General features: G+C 41.4%; 1 protein-coding gene across 1 annotated transcript in view; it reads left to right on the forward strand.

Annotated features, from left to right (window-relative positions):
* Nucleotides 1-12,691, forward strand: part of Slc25a21 (solute carrier family 25 member 21) — a 496,301-nt gene that overhangs the window by 457,516 nt on the left and 26,094 nt on the right. The window contains exon 7 of the mRNA XM_040743058.1: nucleotides 10,897-11,061. Within this exon, the coding sequence (XP_040598992.1) occupies nucleotides 10,897-11,061 (165 nt within the window). The remainder of the gene's footprint in view (nucleotides 1-10,896; nucleotides 11,062-12,691) is intronic.

Below are 12,691 nucleotides of genomic sequence, written 5' to 3' on the forward strand. Positions count from 1 at the left end.
CAACATGGAGAAAGTGAGCATGGAAGGTCTGGTCCTGCCCCTCATCTGTCAAATGGTGGTATAGACAGGGGAGGGATACAGACAGCATCACCACTCCCCAACCCCTCCCCATCCCTCACTCCCTGTGGCTGGTGCAGAACTGTCCCTGCCCTTCACCAGCTTCAGCACTGAGAATGGCGCCTGAACCCTGCCTGGGCAACACAGTAGAGCTGGCTCTGATGGTCCAGGTGTGATAGAGCTGACCGACCGTGAGCATGAAAGTAGAACTGGCCCCGCCCCTTGCTCTTTGCTGCAAGGGGTGAACTAGCCTTAACCTGGTGATGGTGACAGGGGAGAGCTGGCAGACTGACCAACTCTGCAGCTACCCAGGCCCAGAACCATGATTATGAGTTAGCCCATCCCAACATCCACCCCATCTATGACTGACAGGAGCAAGTGAAGAGGCTGGTCCTGTAGACCCAAATCTGCAGGTCCCCACAACACCAGGGTAACAACAGGATATCCAAGAGGAGTCCCAGTGAGAGCCCAGAAAAAACCAGAGGCCTTGAACCAGACCAATGAACACTTGCAAGGAAAGATATATGGGCAAAAGAGGGGGCTGATTAGAGGCTGAGTGGTAGGTGTGCACACCTTTATTCCCACCACTCAGGAGTCAGAGACAGGAGGATCTCTGTGAGTTCCAAGCAAGCCTGGTCTACCGAGTGAGCTCCAGAACAAGCTCCAAAGCACACAGAGAAACCATGCCTCAATACAAAGAAATAAAAAAATAATAATTAAAAGCCGAGCTATCATTTCATTCAACAATTCCAAAGAAAATGAAGCTTGGTGTGACAGTGCATGCCTTTAATCCCAGCACTCAATGTGTAGATGGTGAATTTCTGCTAGTTCAAGGTCACCCTGATATATATAACAAGTTCTAGGCAGACTAGGGCTGTTTAGTGAGGTTCTGTCTCAAACAAAGGAAGAAACGAACAAACAAAGGAAGGAAGGATATTAAATCAGTATATTAAAGAGATATCCTCACTTCCATATCAATTGCAGCATTTTTAATAATAATCAGGATATGTAATCAACCTAAGTGTCCATTGACCAATTAATGGTGAAGAAATAAATACAGCACACTTGCATGCAAGATGGAATACTATTCATCCTCGAGGAGAATGAAGTCTCATCCTCTGTGGTAAAATGGATGAACTTGGAGGACATCATGTTAAATGAAATAAGTCAGGTGCAGGAAGACAAGTGTCACAGGATCCCAATCACATGTGAACTCTGGAAAAGTTTGAACCCACAGAAATAGAGAGTAGTAGAGCTGTTAACAGAGTTGGGATGTAGGGAATGGGAAAAAAAAGGGTTGGTGAACCTAAACTTTATCCTGGCAAGAGCAGCCCACGATCAAGCTGTTTACAGGTTTTAAATTACAGTGCAGGTATACTACCATAGCAAGTAGTAACTAGCAATCTGTTAGCTGTGAATTGCAGCAGAAACTGAGGCCACGGCAAAAGGAATTCTGCCACAATCAAGATACTCTGCTTCTGCAAGAGTTGTGTGGTGTGAACATGGATTCTTCATGGAGTCTCTTCACTTCAGGCAGTGGGCTCAGAAAAGGCTGAGTTTACCTTCCGCCACTCATAGCTGTAGTTGTGGTGGAGCACGCATGCACGGGCTACATGCAGGATGAGCAGCTGGCTCAACACCTCCAGGAAAAGCAGGATGGGTTTCCCCGTGGAGGTTCATTTAGCTTGTGTCCTGCCAACTGTGTGAATTTCTCAGGCATCCTGTCCACACTCCTCACTGCCCTCACGTCTGGGATATGAACTGCCATGGAATCCAACACAGGTTATTTTAAATTTTCTTATTTCCTCTGCCTGAGGTGGCAGATCTTTTAAATAAGAACTTTTCCAAGAAGTTCCCACAGCTGCGAGGGTTTCGGCTGTAGTGGAAGGGAGCCTAAGAAAACAGCAATCTCTACTACATTTTCTATTACACTTAGCTTCTTTTAAGCAGGGGAAGAGTGATAAAGATATGGCCTAAGGGCCACCATGGTCCCTACTGAACAGAGCAAGGTCTGGGAGGAGATGTGAGATGTTAGGTGGATGGCCCTCTGGATGGCATAACCAACAAAGGGCAGGCACCAGGTCCTCTGAAGCATGGGGTCCAGGGGTAAGGCCACCTGGCAGCGGTCCAAAGACTAAGTGAAAGCAAAACCTCCCTTTTCAATGATGCTGGCAGGTCAGTGACAGGAGCCACGGTGTAGGGCTCCTAGTACAAGTCCCATCAGAGCCTCTCAAGCATGGCAGGCGCTGAGCTGATTCCGGCTGCCCCAGTTGTGTTCTCTGTGGTCTATCAGATTCTTTAGCCAGTCAGAAATATGTTACCCACAAAATGTGCCTTCCCACACCGGCTTAACCATGAACTATTCCAGAAATGTAAAGGAAGTTGTGGTTACTTTGGTTCCTAATACAGGCTTGACATCCTTAGAACTTGTGTATAAAATGTTTCAATAGGTGTGCTTGTCTTCTTTCAGATCCTTAACTACCACCATATCACTTAAAGACTGTAATCCCTGCCACACTTCCATCAATTCCAACACCAAAACCTTGACCAGCATCTTAATATTTGCAGCAGGTAAAGAAAACCAGCCTCTAATTTAAATACGCTCAACCTCCTGTGGGGAGTAGAGTAAGCACCACCCTGTCATGTTCCGGTTTGGTTCAGGGAGTGTAAAAACATGTTTAGGTAGACCCAAATATTCCCCTGTCCATCAAGCTAAACCCGAGTGAAGAGATCCCCCATCTGTAATCTCTTTGGCTTAGGACTAAGCTTGCCCACAGATTTCTGTGTTGGAAATGGTTTGCTCATCCGGAGTTGCCAGAAGTATGACATTGTGGCTTGTCCCTGATGTCCCTTTCTGTCCTCTACCCGAATGCACTTTTTTGTCTGTGTGGTTCTAACAATTAGAAGCCCTCTATCACTTGCACTAAACTGAGTGATGTTTGGCATGCTCTCTGCTAGCCTGGAAAATGTGACCTTTTCCCCAGGAGCAAAATCCTGTATGAATTGTTTCCCAGTTTTTCCTCTCTGCTTTGAAATCTACTTCAAAGTTATTATTTGGCTAAAGGGTTATTTTCCTTCCCTTGAGGTCTATAGAATTTGCCTCTGATGTGTGACTGGGACACAGGTTTTTCTTCTCCTCTGTCATTTTTGTCTACATTACACATGAGCATGATATTCTCACCCCCAAATATTAAGCTAAACCTTTAAAAATTGAAAAGGCCTGTCTTACTTCTATTTAGCATTTCAATATGTCTAATCAAAGAGGAATAGTCTCCTATATACTCCCTCTGTAATTATAATTTTAGGGCTTGATGAGCGGATAGCAAATGGATGGTGAATCTTTAAAGGTAGAATTTTAAAATCAGTTCAGCATTTGCTTGTGGCTTTAGAGAATACCACTAAATATAGTTCTGCACACATTACTCTAGAAGCTTAGTCATCTACCTGAAACCTATTAGATCATATGTAGTGTGACAAAGTTTAGTGATCACTTTCTCTGTAGATAATCAACAGATACGTAATTACACTAGGGTCAACATAATCAGGTGTGTTTTGAAAACAGTTCTTTCAATAAAGAAAATAAGAAGCTGAGTAACACATAGAATGGGTATGTGACTGTGTTTACAAGTGTGAGAATTCAGTGACAAGGGTTCACAATTGTGTACCAAGTTCAGCTTCTTCTTGCATCATCATATGAAGCACTGACTGGCGCTATTCAGCATCTAGGTTGTTCTTTTCAGTCCATGATGCTTACAAGCAGAACAGAGAATTGTGCCTGTGTATTTGTTTCTCTACCAACAAAGCCTAAAAGAGCAGCCAAGTTGTCTCTCTATTATCATTCACAGAAAATAGACTTTAGTCTTCCACTGGGCTGTTCCAGGAACCCTAGGTTTTTGCTTTCAAACCCAATACTTTGAAGTAACGATAATAGCTCCCATTTGTAGAAGATCTAAATGCCAGACACTGCAAGGCAACTTACATGGTTTTCCCTTTTATTTAATATTGAAAATGTGCTGTGTACAGTTATAAACTACCGAAGAATTATACTTTGCTTTCATGAATCAAGTCATAGCTGATCTTATCCCATGACTTCTCGCTGATCTTACCATGCAGATCATCATGCAAGCTCATGCACTACACTTGCTTGATCTTTCAGATCCTCTGAGCATCTCTGGGAGGCTGAAGTTCGTTACTATTTCCTAAACGGGTACAATAAGGCCCCTCTCATGCTAGTAAGTCTAAGAAATTGGCCATTAACATGTGTGTCACTCTTTAGTCAGCCATGTTCTTCTGTTGGCATGAAGAAGTCTGGGTAATCAAGAAGTGCAAAAGAAAATCCAAAGGGAGTGTGTCTGAAGCTTTGATGAAGCAAAGACCTCTTTCTTGTTACCAGTCTCCTTCCAGCAGTGGTGTCTGTGGCCACAACACTGTCGTTTTCCTTCATGCTCTACCAAAAATGCAGGGATGGATAGTGTTCCCACCAACTCTTATGAGTGATTGTGGGACAGCAGCTTGGTGTTGACATAGATTGTGACCCAGCATCTGGGAGGGTTTGTTGACATCAGGTTGTCCTCCATACACAGAGTGCTTAAAGAGACTATTTCAGGACTGGAGTGATAAACCAGTGGCTAAGAACAAGAACTATTCTTGCAGAGGACCTAAGCACAGTTCCCAGTACCCACATGGCAGCTCACAGCCATCCTTACCTCCAGTTCCATGAATTCCAGTGCCCTCTTCTGACCTCTGTGGACACCAGGCATGTGTGTAGTACACATACATACATGTAGGAAAAATACTCATACACATAACATAAAATAAATATAAATGAATAAATCAAAGAAAAAAGAGAAAACAACTAAAGAAAACTCAAGACAGAATGTCATTACATTAGGAGAATCTTTTTGCTCATAGACATACCGTATTAAAATAAATTATAGTGGTAAATTAATGAACTAGCTAAACTAAAATAAATGTGTACTTTTAAGACCAAATCCTTTCTTTCACTTACATTTTATTCTTAGGTGAAAGGAAGGATTTTCTTTCCTTTTTTTTCTTTCAAATTTATGAAAATTCTTCAAAACCTGATTTGAGTAATGAAAAGTGTAGATGGTTGTCTATCTCCTGAAGAGCCAGAATATTTTCCTACCTAAATGTAGCAACTGGGTATCCTTGACAAAAGCAGCATTCCCCCCAAGGTTCACTTTTAGAGCCTCAATCCATGGACAAACCTCATCCAGTTTGCTTTCCAGCCACATGATGCTACACAGAGCAACAGCCCTGTTCACTCACGTTAAGATACAGCACCATTCAACCTACCATCTCAGGCAGGTCAAGGATTGCAAGGGTGCTACCCTTTAATGGTGTGCTTAGAGCTCTACCTTGGCCTCAGCGATGGAGGAATCTAGATACACAATGTGCTTGCACTACTGGATACGTTCTGATAGCTATTTACCCAAGGAACAATGCCTAAAACCTCTGTCTGTGATCTGGCAAGCTGATTGGAGTCAACTCTTGTCAGCAGTTAGATGGAACAGCTCCAGGAAAAATAGCTCAAGCTGCAATAAATGATCTTTGCAATTTGTTGGTAGTACTGAGTTCTCGAAGAGTAGGGGATCAGTGCTGCAGTGGTACCTGAAAGCTTGATTTAGGCAAAAGAGTCCTCTCTTGTGTGTGTTCTCTGAACTTTTAATGTTATTATTTAAATAAATTTCATGCTATATATTTGTGATTTTCAAGATAACATTTAGGTATCCTTGTAGATAATAAAATGGTTACAAGGCAGGAGAGATGGGTCTTCCCAGTGTTCAGTTCCTAGCACCCACATTGGGCAGCTTACAATTACTTATGACTCCAGCTCCGGGGTACCCAATGCCCTCTTCAGGCCTCTATGGACACCCACACAGATGTGCACACATACACACATCAGGGTTAGGTGGGGCACATACAGATAAATAAAAATAAACCTTAAATACTGTACTGAAGCAAAACACCTTACGTAGTTACTTTTGGTGTCACAAGAGCAACTAAAGTCTACATATTTAACAAACCTCCCCCCAAAGCACCATCTTCTTTTTTTTTGATGTTTTGAGACAGGGTTTCTCTGTGGCTTTGGAGGCTGTCCTGGAACTAGCTCTTGTAGACCAGGCCGGCCTCGAACTCACAGAGATCCGCCTGCCTCTGCCTCCAGAGTGCTGGGATTAGAGACGTGCGCCACCACCGCCCGGCAAGCACACTCTTCTTAATGATGGTCCTAGCAGGACTTTGAATCTCATGGACTTTGCATCCCACATATCTGCAGCTCTTTGACCTACATCCCTCCATTTCCCTCTCCCATGCCCTGTAGTCATGGTTCGATTCTCCATCTCTGCATATTTAACCTTTGCTTTTGTTTCTAGATTTTGCTTACCTGGGTAGAAAAGGATCATGAAATCCTATTGCAAGCTGAGGATGTTTTGGCACCTGATCACTGAGTGGGAGGGATCAACTGTTTTCTTCTGGGGATGTGGGTCCTGAGTGGCTAGACATACTTCACACAAACTTCTCTTTAAAAAAAAAATAAAAGCAAGACTATGCAAAAAATTTTCTGTGATTTAGTTTATCTCACAGAGTTCTTTTTTATTACTCATTTTAAGGACTTATTAAACAAGAATTTTATTTCATAGGACCATAGCATTTGTGGAATGTTTTGATGATATGTGTGAAAGTTACAAGCATATCTCACCAAATATAAGCTACAGCAAAATATTATTGCTCCATTTCTAGAATAAGAGCAGAGCACTATGTTAGGCCTTCTTTGTCGTCTCTAGAGGCATTCAACATACGTGTGGAAGAATGTGGAATTTCCACTGTTGCATTTGACAGTCACTGAATCAAAGTTAAAGCTGAGGCGGGGCTCACCTCTGTCATCCCAGTGCTCAAGAGAGACTTGCCTATCAGTGTCACCTATGTCCCATGACATTCCCTACATCCCAACATCCCAATCCACTTGTTCTCCCACCATACAGCTCTGAATCTGACAGGGGAAGGTACACCTAGGAGAGTTAGAATGCAGTTGGCCCACAGTCGGTAACTAAATATGAAAATTGGACTGAATCTAAATTTCCCAAGGAAATTGACCTGATGCTGGGGTGGACAGTATTGGAATCATTTGGCTGATGATGCTAATCACTCACCATTTTGTTTAGAAAAGGAAGCCCAGTAATCAAATAGGTTTAGTAAAATCTCCTGTGTTTACAGAGATCTAGTCAAAATGACTCTACATTTTACTATTTCAGCATCCACGTGGAAGTCATGCTTTGCCTTTCTAATTGAGTATTTGCTTACATGTGTGTGACACAGATCCCTGAATGATCAAAATAGTCTATCATACTTCTAATATTTGTAGATACTGGAATTCTGATTGTTTTTTATCAAAAACTCCCAACTTTTCAAAAAAAAAGCATGTATATACTGTTATGCATCTGCTACCTATGGTAGTTGAATTAGAGGGCCTGGAAATCATATCACCTATTACATGGATGAGAATGGGGAAAGACCACTTAAATGCATTTTACCTTAGGAACTCGGTTTAACTAAGCTAATTCCCTCACTCCTCCCACTAAAATACTGATAATGTAGGATATCTGCCACTCACTTTACACGGTCAGTGACAGAAACAATCTAACATATTAGAATGGCAGAACTGAGTAGATATTTCAAGCATCTCTGTTTGAGCTCTGACATTACCACCTACTCTGTGATATCTGGTGCCTGAGAACACACACACACACACACACACACACACACACACACACACACCCTGAGCTGGAGGTTCAGTGTGTGCAATTCTCCATCCCAACCTTCACTCCCCACAGCCCTTCCTTCCTGTGGGTTTACCAAGCACAGTCCCTAACAAGGGTAACAACTCCAAGGACAGGATTTGCTGCTGCACAAAGGAGGGCTGGCATTAAAGTGAGGTGCTCTGCCTAGAGGGAGTCCTCAGGCAGACCTTGGATTAAGTTGAGTCTCCGAGGAAGTGAATCTGTAGACTACTGTCCTACATGAATTTCTGGAGGATTTCATCAGAATCCAGGAATCTGGAAAAAGGACAGAGCAGCCAGAAGGTGTTGGGAGAAGCAAGTCCTTCCTTGCCCTCCAACCAACTTCACCTTTTTCATTTCATGGGTGCGAGTGTCTTGCCTGCAGGCACTAGGAATTGAACCCGGGTTCTCTGTAAAAGTGGCCAGTTCATTGTCACTGCCTCAACTATCCAGACATTTATATCCATTGTTTTATTATCATAACTTCTATCATTGTCAGTAGTAATTTCTGTTATTATAAAAGGCAAACACACAGTGAATGCTTACACTGGACTAAGTCCACCTACTTAGGTATCATAACAGCAACCCTATAAGAAAGATTCTACTGCTATTCTTGTTTACAAATAAGTGAAGCAAAAAGTCAGCGAGGGTGAAAACTTAACAGAGATGGTAAATGGTGATGCTGAGGTTCCAGCCTACAGCTGTCTAACTCCAGGTTCCTGTTTCTAATTAGTCTGCTGCCTTCTGATGTACTTAGTTACTAACAGTTACACTTCAGACTCAGAAAAGTATGAATTCAAAATCTATGTGTTACATTTCATGGTGCCACCCAGGACCCACACAAGTAAATCTCATGGAATGGTCAGTCAAACACCATTTGAGTATTTCATCGAGATACGTTTTCAAGATGAGGGGAGACAATACTATTCAAACTAATATTTAAATGTACTCATTTCAATTCTGATGACTCAGCAAACTATGGGACCATTGGTGTCTGTATTTTCTGGAAGTGAGGAATACACGTCTTTAATCCCAGAGTCTGGGAGGCAGAGGCAGATGGATCTCTGTAAGTTCAAGGCACACATGGTCTATGTAGTGACCGCCAAGACATACCTACATAGTAGAGAGACCCTGCTTCAAAACAAATAAACAAAACAGAATATCCATTGGAAAGAAGGCTCAGTGTTGAAGAGCACTGGCTGCCCTTCCAGAGGACCCAGGTTCATTTTCTAGCACCCACTTTGTGGCTCAGAACCAACTCCAGTTCCAGGGAATCCTAGGCCATCTTCTGGCCTCCTTGGGTTCCACACATACAGACACACACACACACACACACACACACACACACACACAGTACAGCAATCTGAATGAAGACAGAACATCTATATGCATAAAAAAATGAATGAAAACTGACAAGCTCGCCCCTGCCCTCTACCCACTCCCCAGGATGTAGATTATGGAGAATGGAGATAAAGAGGGCACACCTTCACTGGTCAGTCTAGCCTGGGACTCCTCATCTCTGCCCTGTTTCCCCTGTCCCTAAGCAACCCCTCATCCTTCCCCACCTCTATGCTGCCTTCCTTAGACAGGGGAAGCAAATGCTTCCGTGATTTTCTCAGCACTCCAGACACGATCTGGTAGACAATTCTCATCCTTTTTCAGAACTAGAATGATTTGGGTGTTAATCAGCACACCAAAGCACACATAAAAATGACCCACACTGTAGAACCCAGAATATACATTAACCTCAAGAGAACTCTCTGAGCTTCCTTGTGAAATGAATTTTGTTGCTTCAAGATATATTCTTACATGGTGTTTTCACATTACAAAGAAGGACTTGCTTATGGTGACTTCTAATTAATTCCTCATGAGTGAAAAAGGTAAAGCTAATTATAGAACTGTCACTCGTTGGAATTTTAAATATTTTACTAGCAAAAGCAAGACCATTTACTATATTAAATGTGTTGTGTAGTCATATAGCATCAATTGCCAATTGAATGATAGGCCTTGGTTGCTTTCTTCCTTTATGTTCAGCTGCTGATGCAGTTTTAATTGCAAATGGTAAGAGGACGCTTGGAGTCAGAAGTGTGGCGTACTGCTGCGGCCACTGAGCAACCTGCTCCAGCTGAACATTGAGCAGATGTCATGTCAGTGCTTGCCTCATGAGGGGATATTTAAAAGCCAAGAGGAAAAGGGGGATGTCCTTCATGACATACCTCCAGAGAGGAAACAATCACGCATAAGCTCAGAAACTCGAGGGAATGGTTGTCAATGTGTTGAAATGAATTGTAAACCTCAGAGAAAACCAGAGTGGGCTGTTTAGCAAGCTCCAAAGGCTCCAAAGGTTGGATTCCAGCAGGCGAGGCATTTCAGCCTCCATAATAATCAGAGGGTGGGAAAAGACTAAATTAAAGATAACCTATTGCTCCCAGTACCATTTATTGATAAGGCGTCTCAGCAAGTGATAAACACATTAATTGTCCACCTCTGTGAAGAGATATATTATCAATAGTTGTTTATCCATGGTCAGTTTCTAAACTAGCATGAGTTAAAATCATAGAGGCAGTGGATTTGATACTAAGTTTAACATTAGTTTGGGAAAAAAAGCATAATTTATAAAGTAAACATTCTAGACTGGGAAGCCAAATATAAATTCCTTTTGGATGACATGAAGTTATGGATTACTAAAGTATCTATATGGATAATCCCTCCTTTAGAGTGGGTAATCCATAACTGGATGCAATTATTTACATGTTAAAAGATGGTAATTATTACATGACATTAGTTTCACTAACTCCACAAAAGATGTTTTTTCTTTGCCAACAATTCCTTATTAAGACTGCTGCTATGCATAAAGTCTTGGGGATTTTTGGGTAGGTAAGGGAGTTCTAATTTTTAAAAGCACAGATATAAACATGATTTTTCATGTTTGTGGAAATAGTTCCTCGTAATTCTGGCATTAAAGGATGCTAGTGTAGTGATTTGCTGTGTTCCATGGTCCCAAAGATGATGTCTCTTGCTTGGTTTCTCTCTCAAACAGCAACCATCTACTTTTGCTTATGCAAGACAAATCATTAAGAAAGAAGGCTTGGGGTTCCAGGGCCTCAACAAAGGACTTACAGCAACTCTGGGACGTCATGGAATTTTCAACATGGTTTATTTTGGCTTCTACCACAACGTCAAAAGCATTATTCCAGCCAGTAAGGTAACTATATAATCATTTAAGATTTGTTGGGTGGAAAGTCTACCAATGTTCTTAGCTTCATCTATAGAGCATTTGTCGTGGCCCACCAAATTCACATCCATTATCTATTTTACCCCATCAGACTATGTATTGAGTGCTGGTATTTCCCTCTCAAATCCAGAACCTGAGGCTTACGGAGATCAATAGGAAAGCTGAGCCTGAACCCAAGTCATGGTGGAAGGACAAACTCCACGAAGAAGGTCTCATTTAGATATGAATGCTTTCTATTCATCCCTAGCAGAAATCTCTACAAACTATGCTATCATTCATTTCTACATCACTCACATAACTTTCTCAAAAACATGGAGTTTTTTGTTTTGTTTTCATACTTTAAATCAGTTCAGCTCACAAGGGAAATGTCAGGCTATATTTTTATGTGTTGATACTCACTTATAAAATCACTTAGCTTGATTTAGGTGAGGGATAAACCAGCTTCTCTGTAGTTATTTGCTCTTGTTACAATATAACAATGATGATTATTACATTATCTTTTGATGATAACTTACAGACGCCAACAGTCTTCCAACTCCTACAGTATGAAACTAGCCTATGGTATACTTGCAAGTCACACACCACAGTGTTTTCCCTCCATGAAGCCTGACATTCGTGACGACAATTCCATGTTTTAGACTCCTAAAAAAAGCAACTCATATAACATTAGAGAAGCATTTATTTCCCCAAAGACTTGTGATAACTGTAAATTGCATACAATTAACTGTATAAATTTTATACAAATTAAGAACAGATATATCTTATTAAATGTATGACTATTTTAATGTATTTATTAAAGTAAAATGAATTCATTTATATTTAAGAAAAATTCAGAAAGATCAGTAAGGTATACATATAGTCACATGTTACTAGATATTTTAAATGGAAGGGTAAGAGTTGGTGATAGAGGAACCAGCAAGTGTTGGAGAAGATTAGAAAAGATAATGTTGACTATAATCACAGTGCATTCCATACATGTGTGGTAATTTGAGAGAAAATGCCCCCTCAAAGGGAGTGACATTATTAGGAGGTGTGGCCTTGTTAAAGGAGATGTGGCCTCGTTGGAAGAAGTGAGTCACATAGCAGGTGGGAGCTTTGAGGTCTCCTATGCTCAAGCTATGCCTAGCCCAGTTCACTTCCTGTTCATGTGGATCAAGATGTAGGACTCTCAGCTCCTTCTCAAGTATCATGTCTACCTGTCCACCACCATGGCCTACCATGATGATAATGGACTAAACCTCTGAACTGTAAGTCACCCCATTTAACATTTTCCTTAATAAGAATTGCCTTGTTCATAGTGTCTCTTTACAGCAATAGCAACCCTAAGACAATATCAAGTGGTTATTCAAAAATAATTAAAGAATCCACAAGTAATGGCTCATGCCTATAATCTCATCACTCTGGAAGCTGAGTGAGGCAGGAGCATCACCAGTAATTTGAAGACAGCCTGAGATATATAACAAGACACTGTCTTTAAGGCACAATAGATAAATATCTACAAGTTCAAACTTTACTCTAAGTTAAGCACTCTACAGTTATTATAGTTATGTTCTGCTCAATTAGACCAGAAACCTAGCAGTTACTTTATTTTCTTTAAAAA

The sequence above is a fragment of the Mesocricetus auratus genome, unplaced genomic scaffold (assembly GCF_017639785.1).
Source record: "Mesocricetus auratus isolate SY011 unplaced genomic scaffold, BCM_Maur_2.0 Super-Scaffold_15014, whole genome shotgun sequence".
Taxonomy (NCBI): Eukaryota; Metazoa; Chordata; class Mammalia; order Rodentia; family Cricetidae; genus Mesocricetus; species Mesocricetus auratus.